This window comes from Phoca vitulina, unplaced genomic scaffold, assembly GCF_004348235.1.
Source record: "Phoca vitulina isolate PV1807 unplaced genomic scaffold, GSC_HSeal_1.0 scaffold2, whole genome shotgun sequence".
NCBI classification, from domain to species: Eukaryota; Metazoa; Chordata; class Mammalia; order Carnivora; family Phocidae; genus Phoca; species Phoca vitulina.
This window is the reverse complement of record NW_022589705.1, coordinates 82,042,020-82,057,774: the sequence shown is the minus strand read 5'-3', so window position 1 is coordinate 82,057,774 and position 15,755 is coordinate 82,042,020. Positions and strand designations below refer to the sequence as shown.

Below are 15,755 nucleotides of genomic sequence, written 5' to 3'. Positions count from 1 at the left end.
CTGGGGGTCGGGGTCCGGGCGGCATGGGGGGGCGGGACTGGGAGGAAGTGGGGGAGGGGGCTCGGCGGGGGCGGGGGGGCCCGGAGCGGGCGGGCGCCGGGCTCGGAGGGAGGGGGGAGGGGACGGGGAGGCACGGGTTGCGGGGTAGGGGCGCGATGGAAGGTCGGGGCCGGTGGGCCGGGGAGGGTGGCATGAAAGGGAGGGAAAAGGGTGGGGGTGGCGGGTCGAGCAGACTTGGGAGGACTGTGCCGGGAGGCCAGAGCATTGGCCCAGTGTGAGGCAGGGCCTGGGACAGACCGGTGGCTGGACAGTGGGAGTGAAGCTGGGACCCGGGAGAGTCTGGTGGTGGCCCCGGGGAGTGCTGGGACAGTGCTGGGGGGACAGGAGAGGACACTGGTGAAAGAATGTGACATGGGGACGAGACCAGGTAGGAGACTAGGACAGCCTTGGGCTTAGCGGATAGTGGATGAAGGAGCAGAGTGAAGCAGGGCCCAGCAGGGACCGGGTGGGGGACTGGGGCTCTGGGATGGTACAGAGGTGACATTTGGGTGGGTGGACCGGGAAGTGTTGTGAGAACTCAGGAAGGTGGTGCTGGGAGCTGCCCCCTCTGCCTGTTTAGGACCCCCAGCTGGGTATCCAAATGGTGCTCAACGGAGCCCCTTCCTCCCAAGCAGGAGTCCGCGCTGAAGGCCCTGGGGACGGAAGGCCTCTTTCTCTTTTCCTCCTTGGACGCAGACCGGGATATGTACATCAGCCCCGAGGAGTTCAGGCCCATTGCTGAGAAGCTGACAGGTACCAGGAGAGGCTGGGGCCTGGGGAGGGGGCACGAGCGTCATGGCCCTCAGCTTCCTGACCACCGCGCCTGCTCCTGGCAGGAGGGCCGCCTGGAGAGGGCGATGAGGCGCAGGGAGGTGCAGAGCCAGGATTAGAACCGGGGCCATCTGGCTCCAGGTCCCGCACCGGTTCCCAGGTTTGAGGATTGCGAGAATGTCTGCAGAGTGGCCAGTATACAGTAGCTTTCAGGAGACAGGAGCTCTTACCAGTATTACTAACGATTAAACTCTGCTCAGGGCTGTCAGATTCCTAGCCTGTCCTAGCGATCCGTTTTTACCTACTTGTAATCAGTGACTTTTTTTTTTTTTAATAAAGATGAGGTGCTGAAATATTCTAATGAATTATTAAATGCTTCTCTCACGGTCTCACCAGCACCCCAACCTCTGTGTACATTTCTCTCCAACATCTTGTGACATCTCTTGAACTTGGGATCTAGTTATGCAAATAGCTGGGTGTAAGTAGGTCAATAGCTGGGAAAGGCAAGGAAGAGAGACATCAGCTGCCCTCGGGTGAGTGAGTGCCAGGGGCCAGTGACGGGCCTTCCGTGTCTCAGGCGGGGTCGGGTAGGTCGGCCACTTGCTGGTCTGGTGACCACAGTCCCTGCCAGAGAAGGAGGGTCAGATGAAAAATGCGAATTTGCTGGAGCAGATGTGGGTCCATGTGTCTCAGTGGCATTCAGTTCTGCGGTGAAGGCAGATGGGCAGGTAAACAGTTCAGCCTCATGTGGATTGGCCTTGACCTCTTATTCTGCAAACACTCCTCAGAGCATCCACCCAGCCACCTCCTTGTCCTTTTTTATGGACAGAGAGAGTGAGTTCCCTCATAATGACATGTTGGACAAGCTTGCTGGGCTCGAGGGCACTTGTAATTTTTTTCACATAAATCTTTCTCTCCCTCCCTTAACACCTAGGCTGCTAGGAGTGCAAAAGTAGACCAAATTTTGGGGAAAGAAAACATAAAACAAAGCCCAAAACATCAAATCTATGCAGGAACCAGAAGCCATCTGTCTAGTTGGTTCAGTTATGAGTGTGTTTAATTTTCTTTATACCTTAAAAGTTTTACGAATTGTCTCTAATGAGTTGCTTATAAGTCAGGCAATAAAACTTTTTATGAAAGAAACTAAAAGGCCATAACGTGCTGGACAGTGGTATTAATAATAATCTGTGATAAGAGTAAAATACTTGAAAAAGCAAGGCAGACGAATAGGCTTGCACATTCCAACTGTTCCCTTTCTCTGAGGTTTCCAGATTGCTCTTTGGAAAGTTTTGCTACATCGGCTTACAAATGCAGAAATAACCGTGATTCTTCAGAACAGGGCTTTACATCAGAAGCTGATGCTGATTAAAAGGGCAGCTGCCTGATTCTAGCTCCTGAGGATTCTGACTCAGTAGGTTTGAGGAGGATTCTGGACATACACAGTTTAGGAAGGCATCTCGAATGATTCTGATGATGCCTGTTTAGGAGTTGCTCCCAGTGCTTCCAGTTGGCCTGTCAGTCAGTTCGCCAGCGGGTGCCAAGCATCATCTCTGTCCCATGAAGCTGCCCGGGGACAGCACCATGGCGAGCAATGCCACTGCCGTACCCCTGAGAGGTGTCTAGGGCCCTCCCTTCCGTCAGTCACCCTTTTTGAAATAGGCTTCATTTCTCCCTCAATCTTCATCATGACTCCCTCCACACTTGAAAGGTCTCAAACTGGGCATGCCTCAGGCAGGAAAAGACCTGAGAAATCAAGTTCAACCACTGCCACTCCAGCCCCTCCTTAGACAGATGAGGAAACAGGACCACCCAGAAAATCGGGGAGAAGCGAGTCTCCTCTCTTCCAAACTGGCGTTCTGGAGGACATTGCAGTCTATCTCAGAGCTTAATGATACCTAAGATGGTGTCAAAGTCCTGTTTCTCGCTTTCATTCGTTCTTCTCAGTGGCTCTCTGACAAGCGTTCATTTCAAGAGGTCCCCAGGACAGGGACACGCAGGGCAGCATGGCCTCGATTGCCCATGTAGGAAAACCAGAGGGGCTGAGTGATTTGCCCCAAATGGTCCAGGAAATGGAACTGACCTCAGCCCGCAGCCGGGCGGATGAGGCCCAGCCCGCGTTCTCTTCTGCATGCCCCAGGCAGTAGCTTCTCTTTGGTGCTAGGACCCCAGCCACTGAGAGAGGCAGCTGCCTGCCAGATGCTGCCTTTGGTGGGCCCAGCACCAAGTTCATCTCGGACTCAGTTCACAGAACAGAGGGAAGCTGGACAACCAGCCAGCCTGGCCAGGTGGAAGGAGCACAGGGTGGTGTCAGAATTCGGTTTGAGCCCTCGCTCCGTGGCTCCCCGACCCTGAATCCTCTGGTAGTAGTAATACAGCTAAAGTTTATTACGGGTTCACTCTGTACCAAACCTGGTGCCAACACCACGTGGGTTCTCTCATCCAATCCTCATATAACAAGCCACTGGCCAGATCACAAAGCTGGTGAGGCGGGGGATTTGAACGCAGGTCATCCGGTTCCTGAGCCTTTAAGGAAACGGAGTCTCTGAGATCACAGTGCTCTCAGAAGAGGGTCATGGTTGATTGTGGGTTTAGAGTAAAACAAGCCTGGGTTTGAATCCTGACTCCCCCACGACCTAGCTGTGTGACCTTCGGGAAGTGACTTCACCTCTCTGAGCCTCCACTTTCTCATGTGTAAAGTGGAATTGGTAATAATGTTATTATCGGCCTCTCCGGACTACTGTGAAACTAAAATGAGATACTTATTGGTTGTTACTTTGGGAATTGTTAACTATTCCTCCAGCTCTAAGCCTGGCCCCTTTAAATCACCTTCCAGTGTGGGGGGAGAAGGGGGTGGACGTCCCCCAAGAAGAGAGGCCCTGCAGCCGGAGGGTAGGGCCGCTCTCCAGCAACTGTGTGTCTCCTAGGGTCCGCTCCTGCGGCCAGCTACGAGGAGGCGGAGCTGGCCCTTGACCCCAGTGAGGAGACGCTCACCATAGAAGCCCGATTCCAGCCTCTGCGCCCGGAGTCCATGACCAAGAGCAAAGACGGGTTCCTGGGGGTGAGTTTGAGTGGGGGGCAGTGGAGGCTGCCCCCAGGTGGGACCACAGATACAGGATCGTCTGCACACACTGACCCCCGAGAATAGGTCTGTGCTCTGTTTCGCTTTCCGTCTTTCCTTCCTTCCTTTATTAGCTGCCCCCATGACCCCAGTGTGCCAGGCCCTGGGGGGTCCAGAAGTGGGTGCGATGCCAACCCAGTTGTTTAGGACACAGTGTGGTGCAGGAGGGGTAAGCATGAGCCCCTAATCCAGACGGGATCCGGACTGGCTTCCTAGAGCCAGTGCGTCTGACAGAGACTGCAGGAGGAGGGGGCTGAGCCGGGGGGGGGGGGGGGGGGGGGGGGGGGGGATGGAAGGACCCGGGCAGAGGAGGCAGCACGGGCACTGGAACCAGCTCATTACTTTCTGCAAGTCGGTCTTGCCGCCCCGTCCTGAGGCCCCTGGGCCAAGGTCGCAAGCCCATCCTGGCCCCGAGGCATCCCCACACCCTGCCTGCCTTCCCCGCCCTTCCCCCTCAGCTTGCTCTGTTCCAGCCACTCCAGATGTCCAGGCTTTCTTCCTGCTGTGAGCCTTCTTGGATGTTGTTCCCTCTGCCAGGAGCAACTTTTCCTCTTTGCCCAGCCCACAGCGACTCAGCCTTTCGGTCTCCCCTGAAAGGCCACTGCAGCGTGAACAGAGGTCTGAAGGCAGGAAGTGCCGGGCCAGCCACCTGCGGACAGAGAGCTGGTGCGGCTGGACCCAGAGCACGTGGGACACAGGCAGGGGCACCCTGGCCAGTGGGGCTGGAAGAGAAGTCGCCAGACTGCAGAGGGCCTCGTCGCCTGACTTTGGCCTTCATTCTGCAGCAGCAAATTACCATAGCAGATTTTGAAATGGGAGGGTTCCCTCGTCAGATGCTCGGCAGGCTGGGGAGAAACAGGAGACGAGAAGCCCCGTTCTTGGTGGGCCATTTGCCCCATGGGGACCAGGGGAGGGAATGGGTCTGGTGGGGAGCGAATGACGTCAGTCTGGACACATTGAAGTCGAGGCACCTGGGGATGTCCAGGGGGACAGTCCAGTAAGTGAGGTTGGAAACACAGGTTTGTCCTCCCACAGAAGACCTGGGGAGGGAAGGTTGGCAGGGATAGTTGGTGGCTGAAGTTGTCCGAATAGATGAGTCCCCCGCAGAGCAGTGAGAACAGGGTGGGAGCTGGCGGGGTGCCAGGGTGCAGCTGCACTTGGAGGGAAGATGGGTCAGGAGCAGCGCCCCACAGAGCGCAGTCCCCCTTCGTGGGCAGCTCCCCTGCCGGGGCGGCCAGCCCATGGGCAGGACCCTGCGGGCAGGCAGCTCCAGCGGGCGCAGCACATCCGGCCCTGCTTAGAGAACTGCCTGCTCAGTCTCCTTGGGGGGCAGCTCCGAGAACCTCTCTCCTCCCCGTGAGCCTGGCCCCCCCCACCACCGTGGAGGCAGGGAAGGGAGAGGGAGCCTGATGCCATGGAACACCTGGCAGCTCCCTGGTGGCGGAGTGCCCCCCGAAGGGGCCAGGCACGTGCTGTCCTAGTGGCGGATGCCTCATGGGACTCCTGCCTGTGGCGCAGAGGGGCATGGAGGGGTTGCCCAAGGGGCAGCTTTTACCCCAGGACGTGCCCCGGGTCCTGCCTCGGTGCTCCAGACGTGCAGACAGACAGGCCCGCACAGTCTGACCCTCATTCTGTCCCGCGCATCAGCTCTCCTGACAGAGATGGGGCCGTACTGATGGGGAAATAGCTGAGGGACGCCGGGCATGCCAGGTGCCCGGCCAGCGTGGTACGGGCGACTCTAGAAGGGGGCGCTCTCTGGGGGTGACCTTCCTTCCCCTTCTCTGCGGTCGCATCCTGCTCTTTACCCCCGAGATTTCCCCCAACAGGTGGTTACCACCTTTCTCCTCAGACTTCTCTCCAAAGCCTCAGCCCCCTCTGTGGGACGTTAGCCCCAGGGGGACACTTGGAGAGAAGAAGGTCATGGAGAAGGCAAGGCTGGTGGAGGGGGTGGCAGGCAGTGGCTGTCAGGATTGCCATCTGGTGCAGAGGAGGGAGGCAGGACCATGTGTCTGGGAGGCCTGGGCTTGGTGAAGAGGCCGGCAGAACCCCTGCACAGAGCTCCCCCGACCCGGCCCCCCGCCAGCCCTAACTGGCCCTGCCAGCTCCGGCCTGGGCTGCCCCTGAGCGGGCCAACAGGGTGCTGCCAGGGGCCGGGGAGGTGAGGTGAGCCTCAGCTCTGGCAAGATAGTGCCTGCCAGGCCTCTGGCCGTCCCCAGGACAAAGCAGCCCCTGGGTCCTGCTGCTCCCTTCACTTGTGGGCCCGGTCAGGGCTCAAGGGAGACCTCCAGGCCCGCGTGGAACGGGGACGCCCACGTCGTGGTTCTCGGCGCCCTAGAGCTCCGGCTTTCCCCCCGCCCCAGGTCTCCCGCCTGGCCCTATCTGGCCTCCGCAACTGGACGACGGCAGCCTCGCCGAGTGCGGTGTTCGCCGCCCGCCACTTCCGGCCCTTCCTTCCTCCTCGGGGCCGGGTGGAGCTGGGCGAGCCCTGGTGGATCATCCCCAGTGAGCTGAGCGTCTTCACCGGCTATCTGTCCAACAACCGCTTCTATCCACCACCGCCCAAGGGCAAAGAGGTGAAGGCCCCATAGTGAGCCCTAGCCCCAGCCCAGGCATGGCCCCCTCTGCGTCTGCTCTGCACCCGGACCCCCAACCCCCTCCCGCACCCCCTGCCTGCAGGCCCAGAACAGACGCTCACCTAGGGGATCAGGACCCAACAAGCCAGCACGGGTCTTCACTGCCCCCCCCCCCCCCCCCCCGCCCCCCCCCCCCCCCCCCCCCGCCGCCGCGGCCCCCCCCCCCCCCCCCCCCCCCAGGTCATCATCCACCGGCTCTTGAGCATGTTCCACCCTCGGCCCTTCGTGAAGACCCGCTTTGCCCCTCAGGGGGCTGTCGCCTGCCTGACGGCCATCAGCGACTTCTACTACACTGTGATGTTCCGGTGTGTAGTCCTCAGACACCCTCCCTGGCCTCTCAGCCGGGCCGGGGACCCCCGGGAAGCATGGAAGGGCCCGGCACCGTGAGGGCAGGGCCTTCCCAGAAGCCCCCAGTGCCACCACGTACCACCCTCTGGTCTTGGGCAAGCAGTGTTGGCTCTCTGGGCCTCAGTTTCCTCATCTGTGGGGGGGGTGGTGGTGGTGACTTCCTCCTGGGAGCGCGGGGAAAGCATGGGGCGTGCTTAGCATGAGGCTGGTGGCTGTGACGGTTACCCACCCAGAAGGGGGCGCCTAGGAGCCGTGACACCAGCTCACACACACCCCGCAGAGGCTGTGAGGGCTCAGAGGAAGGCTGGTCAGGCCAGGCCGGGCCCTGAGGATGGGCAGTGCTCGGAGAGCCTCATGGCCTCTCCCTGCCCCACACATTCTCCTTCGTCCCCTGCCCAGCCCTGTCCTCCCCATGAGAGTCTGGCCGAGGGCTCCCCAGCTTTGGCACAAAAGCAGCAGGGTGGGCTCAGCAGGGGGCTGCTCCCAGCCAGGCTGCTTCCCCCCCGCCCCCAGGATCCACGCCGAGTTCCAGCTCAGCGAGCCGCCTGACTTCCCCTTCTGGTTCTCACCTGGCCAGTTCACCGGCCACATCATCCTCTCCAAAGACGCCACTCACATCCGAGACTTCCGGCTCTTCGTGCCCAACCACAGGTGGGAGCCTTGGCCCCGGCCCAGCCCTGCACCCCACTAGAGTTGGCTCCACTCCACCCCCCAGCTCCAGGAGCTCAGGTGCAGGGGCCCAGAGGCCCCTTCCGTCTCTGTCCCTCCTTCGCTCCCCAGAGCCACTTCTCTTGGAAGGGGCCTGGAGCTGACCCAGGAGCAGGCAGCTAGAGGTGAGCGGAGGTGGGTCATTCCATCATCTGGCAACCATGTCCCAGTTGGCCGGGACCGCCAGCGCTGTGCCTGGGACCCACTGCCGCAGACCTTCCCCGAAGCTGGAGCCTAACCCCCTCATTCTGCTGCCAGACCTCCCACACACCCATGACCACAGCCTGCGCATGGCACCCTAGCGCTGGCAGCTGGGCAGGGACCTGGCTGGCCCGAGTCCAGGAAGCCTGCCCAGAGGAAGAGACGTGGAAGAGCTGGGTGGGGCGGGGTGGGGTGAGGAGGGTTTAACCAGGCAAAGGGAGCAGCCCATGTAGTGCTGGGGGCAGGCCCTCCCCTGCCAGCAGTTGCTACCACAGGCCCTGGGGGGTGGAGGGAAGAGGCCTTTCGGGAGGGCTCCATGCTGGCCGCCTGCCTGCCTGCCCAGCCTGCTCAGGGTCAGCCTCTTGTCAGGGGAGCATGGGACCAGAAGGCCTGGCTTCAAGTCTTTCCAGATTCCTCCCTGATAGCAAGTGGCTGTTTAGTGGGTCTGAGTGACCCAGGACAGGGACAAGACCTTGGCTGGGAGTTGGGAGCCCCATAGTTAAGTCTCCACCGTGGCACCAGTGGGCTGCATGGCCCTGGGGCAAGGCCCTGGCTGTCTCTGGGCCTGTTTCCTCATCAGCTACACGGGGGGATGGCTCCTGGGCATGCATGAAGGGATGGCTGGGAGGGTCTGGGAAGAGAAAGTGGCCCCCAGGAGCAGGAGTGGCTTCTTCTCCCTCCCCTCAGCAAGCAAGCCCCCCCCCCCCCCCCCCGGCCCACCCACCCCCCCCCCCCGCCAACTACACAGGCTCAGCCCAGAGCACATCTGCCTCCACCCCAGGGTTGGAGGTGGGGGTCCTGGGTTGGGTGAAACAAGGCAGGGGCAAATGACCAGCCCCACGACCAGCTGCTCCTGAGCCTGTGTCTTGGGACCAGGCCCGGGGGCTGCCCAGCTCCTCATGCGCCCCCCCAACCCTGCCCAAGGAAGTTACTTGTCGGTCCTGGGGCTCCCTCATGTGGCCGATCTGCAGGTGGCCTGTGGTGGGGCCACACTTCCAGCGGGGGGGGGGGGGGGAGTGGGGGGGCCAGCTCAGGGAGGCGGGCGCCGGGCTTTCAGGCTGCCCCTCTCCGTGTCCTGAGGGAGGCACTGATGATCTCTCCGCCTCAAAGAGCCGTGGGCAGCATGTGAGACACGGATGGGAAAGCCCTTTGTGAACTGGAAGGGGCTGGGCCAGTCGAGCATGGTGTGGTTGCAGCGCCTCCTGAAGAGGCGGCCCAGGGACAAAAGAGGGCCCAGGCCCTGCGGGCAGAATCCCAGTGGCCCTAAGACCTCGGGGTCACCTTGTCAAGCCCTGGTGTTCTCATCTGTAAAATGGGGAGGCTTGTGTGCTCTCAGAGAGAGAAAGGTTGACATGAGCCTTGGTGACGGGGCTGTTCTGCCCTGGCTCCCCTCTCCCTGTCGCCAGGTCTCTGAACGTGGACATGGAGTGGCTGTACGGGGCCGGTGAGAGCAGCAACATGGAGGTGGACATTGGCTACATCCCCCAGGTAAGCACACAAGGGGTCCCGACCCAGGTCTGCAGGGCTGGGTGCCGCAGGCAGTCCGGGTGAAAGCCAGAGCTCCTGGTGGGCTGAGGCCAGCTGTCCCCAAAGCAGGATTCTGGGAAACCACCTGATCCTGCACAGAAAACCTAACAGTTGCCATTGGCCCTCAGACGGCTTCATGCGGTGGAAGGAGCCCTGGATGGACCCTGGCTCTGTCCCAGACTCACCGCAGCCCTGACCCGGCCCTGCCCTTCCCGGGGCCTCAGTTCCTCCACCTCTGCATTGAGTGGGGGGATCTTTGAGGGTCTTTCAAGGATTCTTGCCCCTCTCTGAGACACCCTCACTGATGTCATCCCTCCTAACCTCTGGCCCAGATGGAGCTGGAGGCCCTGGGCCCATCGGTCCCCTCCATGATCCTGGATGAGGATGGCAACATGATCGACAGCCGCCCGCCCTCAGGGGAGCCCCTCCAGTTTGTGTTTGAGGAGATCAAGTGGCAGCAGGAGCTGAGCTGGGAGGAGGCCGCCCGGCGCCTGGAGGTGGCCATGTACCCCTTCAAGAAGGTGGGGCTAGACGGGAGTGAGGGCAGGGGCGAGCTGTGTGTGGCCAGGGCTGGGGGAACAGCGCGGTGGGCGGGGGGGGGGGGGGGGCACTTGATTCCAGGCTGGGTACAGGGCCTGCTGCTGAGGCCACCTCCCTGCCCGGCCCAGCCCATACCAGTGGGGCCTCTCTTTTGCCATTCAGAACTTGGCAGGAGGCATCCCCTGGCCCAGCAATACCCTTTCTCTCTCTCTCTCTCTCTCTCACACACACACGCGCGCATATGCGTGCACGCACAGTTACACACTCACACTACAAACACACACACACACACACATTGTCCATACCTCCTGAATAGGACCCTAGCCACACACGGTACCTTCTCTGTGTCTCCCCTTGGCCCCAGGTCACCTATCTGCCATTCATCGAGGCCTTCGACCACGCCAGGGCCAAGAACAAGCTGGTGCACTCAATTCTGCTGTGGGGGGCCCTGGATGACCAGTCCTGCTGAGGTGAGGGAGACCCTGCCAGGCTGAGAGAATGGGGGGACACGTCACACCTCGTGGGGTACAGGAGGCTCTGAGACCAACAGGACTGTCCTGTGCTTGGGGACTACACAGGGCAGGGATGTGGAGTAAGAGCCCGGGGGAGTTCTGCGCTGAGCTCAGAAGAAGCTGGTGTTCACAGTAGGAAGAGCCCAGCTCACCCATCTTCAGCGTGGAGACCTTGGCCACGTGACTTCCCCTCCTTGAGCCTTAGTTTTCTCGACAGTGGAAGGGGGAACACACCCCGCAGAGTTGTGAAAATGGGTGTGAGCATGTCTGTGCGCCGTGAAGGGTTGCACACAAGTAAGAAAGTAGTGCGTTCACATATTCGGAAGATCGACCCAAGACCTACCGGACACAGAGCTTTAGGGCGTCTGACAGCGGGGACAAAGATGGGTAAGACCGTGCCCCTGCCCTCATCCAGTCAGTCCACAAACACCCCAGGCCCCGCCCGCACCAGGCCTGTAGGCTGGGTGCTGGGAGTCTTGTCAGAAGTGGTCCCCGTCCTCGGGGAGCGCCACGTGTGTAGAAGGCGGGCGTCGAATGAAGACAAGCGTGGTGAGCGGCACACAGGGCAGGGTGCGGGGTGGCACAAGACTGTAACGGGGGGCTCAGGGGAGGCTTCTCAGAGATAGGGATCGTAAGCTGAGACTTTGGAGGAGGAGTAGAAGTTTATCAGGTGGCAGGAGGAAAAGTGTTTTAGGTAGAATAATCTGTGCAAAGGCCCTGGGCTCTAAAGTTTAGTGGATTTAAGAAGCTGGCACTGTCTGCAGGTCCCTGGGCCGAGGTTGTTGTCCGTCTGTCTGTCTCCCTCCTCCCCCCGCCCCGTCTCAGCCTAGGACGCCACAATGTCACTGACTGGAATTACAGCACTCCTCGACTCAGCACCTACTCTGTGGCAGGCTCTTTGAGTCTGTTCTTACTGGGGCGCACAGACGGCTCCACAGCCCAGGAGGTTTATTGCTGATAGAGAACCCGGCAAGACATGTGGGGGCGCCTCACCCTTCCGGCCTTGCTGTTTCCTGAACAGGTTCGGGGCGGACTCTCCGGGAGACTGTCCTGGAAAGTTCGCCCATCATCGCCCTCCTCAACGAGAGCTTCATCAGCACTTGGTCCCTGGTGAGGGAGCTGGAAGACCTGCAGGTGAGTGGCAGGTGGGTGGGAACAGGCCCACGGGAGCCCCGGGGACGGGGCCGGTGGCTGAGGCATCGGGACACGTGTCCCCACAGAACAACCAGGAGAACCCGTCCCACAAGAAGCTAGCTGACCTGCACCTGGAGAAGTACAGCTTCCCCGTGGAGATGATGATTTGTCTGCCCAACGGCACTGTGGTAGGCAGCCCCCCGCACCTCCCCCCAGTCGGGCCAGACAGCTCGGGGCAGAGGAAACAGCAAGCAAGGGGCGCGCACTCAGAGACCTCATCAGGCTTCGGGGCTGGCTCTGCCACTTCCTGCCACTCTCCCAGCCAGTCTGAACCTCACTGGTCCCCCTCTATAAAATAGGAATTGTCACACCCGCCCTGCCTGCCTCGTGCAGGGGTGGGGACACTTCCACAAGAAGGGGGACCTCGACAGCACTTCGGGGAATGGACAGGAACGTGGCCTGGAAGGGAAAGCTCACCTTGGACCGTAGTGGCCAGCTCTGGGAGGGAAGGTGGAAGGAGGGCCCGGGCCTCATGACAAGCAGAGAGGACCAGGGGGCCCCAGGTCGAGCCAAGCTGCAAGATCCTATCTCTCCCCGGGGGCCCCTATAAGTACTCACACACAGCCTCTCACGGGGGTCTCACACGGCTTTGGGAGAGGGACAATGACAAGTGCCCATTTTACAGACAAGGAAACTGAGGCTCAAAAAGGTCCAGAGACTTGGTGAAAGTTACACAGTTAAGAAGTGCCGCTGGTTTGGAAACGGGGCCTGCATGTGAGCCTCAGAATCTCCTGCCCCTTACCCTTTGAGTCCCGAGGGATGGTTTAGTGTGGGACTGAAGGCCGTGGGAGGGTCGTCAGCTTCCCCAGGCTCTCAAGCGGAGGAGGAAGTCGGGGAGCAAGAGCTGAGGCTGGCCAGGAAGAGGGCCACTGGCACTCAGCACGGTGGGCCCGGCCCTGGCAGGCCCTGGCATCCCAGAGCCCGGCGGACAAAACTTGGCCTGGGGACTGCGCCCTCCCGCTTGTCCATTTGTTTCTTGGCTCGTGTACTGGGCACCTGCCCTTAAGGAGCTGAGTAGCCAGGGCAAGAGGAAGGGGGGAAGCAGGCACACAGAGTGGGTGGGCATTTTGGCAGAAGGGAGTGTGGAGTTCAAGGGTCACAGGAACAGAGGAGAAAAGGGCCGTGGGGGGTGGGGGCGAGGGGAAGGCGGAGAGGCGTTAGGTTCTGGCCAGTAGATGAGTGTGGGAGAGCTCCGCGGGCAGAGGGCCCTGTGTGCCCAGAGGCGGGAGGGGAAACGGCCGGGCCCTGGGTTGGGTTCTGCTCTGCCTGTCTGCCATCTGCCTCGGAGTGAGGACAGTCGAGGCCTGAGAGTGGCCCCTGCTCCCAGGAGGGCATGAGCAGACCGGGAGCAGTGGGGGCCCGCTCACTCTCCTCACCCAGCCCCTCTCCCAGGTCCACCACATCAACGCCAACTACTTCTTGGATATCACCTCCATGAAGCCCGAGGATATTGAGAACAATGTCTTCAGCTTCTCGTCCACCTTTGAAGACCCGTCCACAGCCACGTATATGCAGTTCCTGAAGGAGGGCCTTCGGCGTGGCCTGCCCCTCCTCCAGCCCTAGTGTGCCCTCAGGCCATGAGAGGCCCGGCTGGAGCGGCGGCTGGAGCAGGGGAGCTGAAGGAAGGGCCTCCAGTGCTGAGGACAGGCCCCTCAGGCCCAGAGCCAGTGGTCCTCCCACTCCTACCCCTGCCACTCCCAGGCTGCCCGTGGGACCTGAGGTCAATGGGGGGTAGACGGGGGTGTCTGGGCTGACTGGATGGATGAACCTCTGGCTCCAGCTGCCACCATTAGCCCTTTACTACCCACATGATTCCAGAAGCTGTTCAGGATACCAAAAACGGGGCCTCGGGTCATCTCCCTGGACTTCACCCACTCGGGCACATAGTCCAGGTCCTTGTGAGGTGAAGATCAGGGAGGAGTGGTGCTAGGAAGAGTGGGCCACCCCTCTCTCCTTACGTTCACCCCCTCCCAAAAGAAACATCAAGAAACCCTGGACTGGGGGTTAAGGAGGGGTTGCCAGGGAAGCACTCTTGTTTGGAGCCTCCTTCCTGGCTGCCCCCCCTGCCTGGTGTCCCCCAGTGGATTGAGTTTCAGCTGGAGACAGCCTTTTGGAGGCTCAGGGCAAAGCCCTCCTTCAGAAGGAGAATTCACTGTGCCTGGGACCTTGGCTTCCCAGACCACTCAATCCAACCTAATGAGAGGACACCCAGCACCTATTTTGGGACTTGCTGGAGGTCAGCTGCCTGGAGAGGTTCACTGTGAAGGAGACTTCTGCTCTTAGCAAGGGAGTCCACTGAGGGGTTCCTGAGGCCCAGGGCCAAGGCACCCCCAACCGCCTACCCCAGCAAGGGTCACAGTAGGATGACAGACCCAGCTCCACAGTAGTGTAGCTCAGCCAAAGACCACAGCCTCCCGCAGGGCTGGTGCTGCCCCAGCTGTCAGGGCAGCCCAGACCAGCTGGCCCACCACCGAGTGGCCATTGACCCTCCTTGGCCTCTCTTAAGGCCTTGGTCTACGTCCCAAGCCACTGACCACAGCCAGTCTTTTTTATATATGCAGAAAAGTGTTTTTATGTGAAGTTTCTCACAGTTTGTAGGTATTTTTGATAACCCCGACGCTGAGGAGAAAGAAGGGGTGGTGTCTTCCCCCAGCAGCAGCCCCATGATGGCTGGATCTGAAATCCTAGATGGGTCCAGCTTGATGTCTTTGCAGCTGCACCTATGGGAAGAAATAGTCCTCTCTTCCTTTTCTTCCAGCTTTTTAAAAAAGGTCAGTGTACCCCCAACCCTATCCTTGTCCTCTACTCAGGCCCATGAGAGATCCTTGGACTTTTTCATTAAAGCCTTGGAGCCACACCTCCCCAACACCTGCCCCCACAGGGGCTCACTCTTAAACCTGGAAGAGGAAGGCAGACATTTCCTCAGACACATTCCCAGGCCTCCCATCCGCTGAGTTATGTCTGCCACTGAAGTATCCATACTGAGCCTTCTCTGGGGCACTCTGTTAACATTACTTGTATTTTCTCATTTAATCCTCACAACAAACCTGTGAGGCAGACAGTAATTGTTCCCATTTTGCAGATGAAGAAACTGAGTCTCAAGGAAGTGAAGTGACGTGCCCAAGGTCACTGAGTGGTAGAGCTGAGATTCAGCCTGTCTCAATTTTGGAGTGTTTTGTTTTGCACTGCCCCCCACCTTTCTCCCCTGCCCATTTTCACTGAGGTGAAAAAGAAAGCCTTTCAGACCAAAATGTCTCACTCCCCGCTGATCTCCAGACCAAAGGAGGCGTGAGCCAGCCAGCTCAACCAAGTTGCGTCCTGGGAGGCAGTGCTTCCATGCCCCTTACAGGGAGGGAGGGCACCTGAGTCTGTCTCTGGGCTTCCAGGCCTGGGCGGCAGTAACCAATCCCGTGAGCCACCCAGTGTCAGCAGAGACTCAGCCTCGCCACCCAGCAGGCTTTTCCTCTCGTGCTGGTGCAGGAGGGCCCGCCCCACATTGAACAGTCCTTGTCCCATGTAAGGCACTGATTGCCTTGGCTTTCTGATCTTCATCTCAAGTCTTTTCCTGAACCTCCCCCCACACACTGTGCCTTGAAGCTCATGGTGGGGGAGGGCCCCCAGCTCCCGCATGTCACCCATCTGCCCCTTCCCTCCCCTACCCACACATCCTATAATAAAATTGGAGAGACTAGGGTGGTTCTAAGTGCCTTTCCTTTGAATGGGATATTGGTCAGTTCTATCCTTGGTCTGACTCCTCTGTGGGATTGGCTTGGCAGATGGGCAAGGGAGCATGGCTGGAATGCCTTTGGGGATTATCTTTTCTGTCACTAGAGGGCTCAAGTGATGTTCTTTTTTTTTTTTTTAAAGATTTTATTTATTTTTTTGACAGAGACACAGAGAGAGAGGGAACACAAGCCGGGGGAGTGGGAGAGGGAGAAGCAGGCTCTCCGCTGAGCGGGGAGCCCGATGCGGGGCTCGATCCCAGGACCCTGGGATCATGACCTGAGCCGAAGGCAGACGCTTAACGACTGAGCCACCCAGGCGCCCCTCAAGTGATGTTCTTAAGTTTGTGATAGACCTAGTAGTAGAACTTACTACTGTTTTTAGAATCTGGTGAGAAAGATTCTGAAGTTAATTACCCATTGTCTTAGAAGCAGAGCCTAA

The 15,755-nt window shown here is 59.8% G+C and overlaps 1 protein-coding gene across 1 annotated transcript in view; it reads left to right on the top strand.

The window, feature by feature from the left end:
• SELENON (selenoprotein N) overlaps window positions 1–15,450 on the top strand; it is a 16,659-nt gene extending 1,209 nt beyond the window's left edge. Inside the window, exons 2-12 of the mRNA XM_032390939.1 lie at window positions 675–792; window positions 3,735–3,868; window positions 6,289–6,501; window positions 6,742–6,866; window positions 7,423–7,560; window positions 9,225–9,306; window positions 9,678–9,866; window positions 10,250–10,355; window positions 11,419–11,531; window positions 11,618–11,719; window positions 12,984–15,450. Coding sequence (XP_032246830.1) covers window positions 744–792; window positions 3,735–3,868; window positions 6,289–6,501; window positions 6,742–6,866; window positions 7,423–7,560; window positions 9,225–9,306; window positions 9,678–9,866; window positions 10,250–10,355; window positions 11,419–11,531; window positions 11,618–11,719; window positions 12,984–13,154 — 1,422 coding nt within the window. The 5' untranslated portion in view covers window positions 675–743 and the 3' untranslated portion in view covers window positions 13,155–15,450. The remainder of the gene's footprint in view (window positions 1–674; window positions 793–3,734; window positions 3,869–6,288; window positions 6,502–6,741; window positions 6,867–7,422; window positions 7,561–9,224; window positions 9,307–9,677; window positions 9,867–10,249; window positions 10,356–11,418; window positions 11,532–11,617; window positions 11,720–12,983) is intronic.
• Window positions 15,451–15,755: the final 305 nt, after the last annotated feature.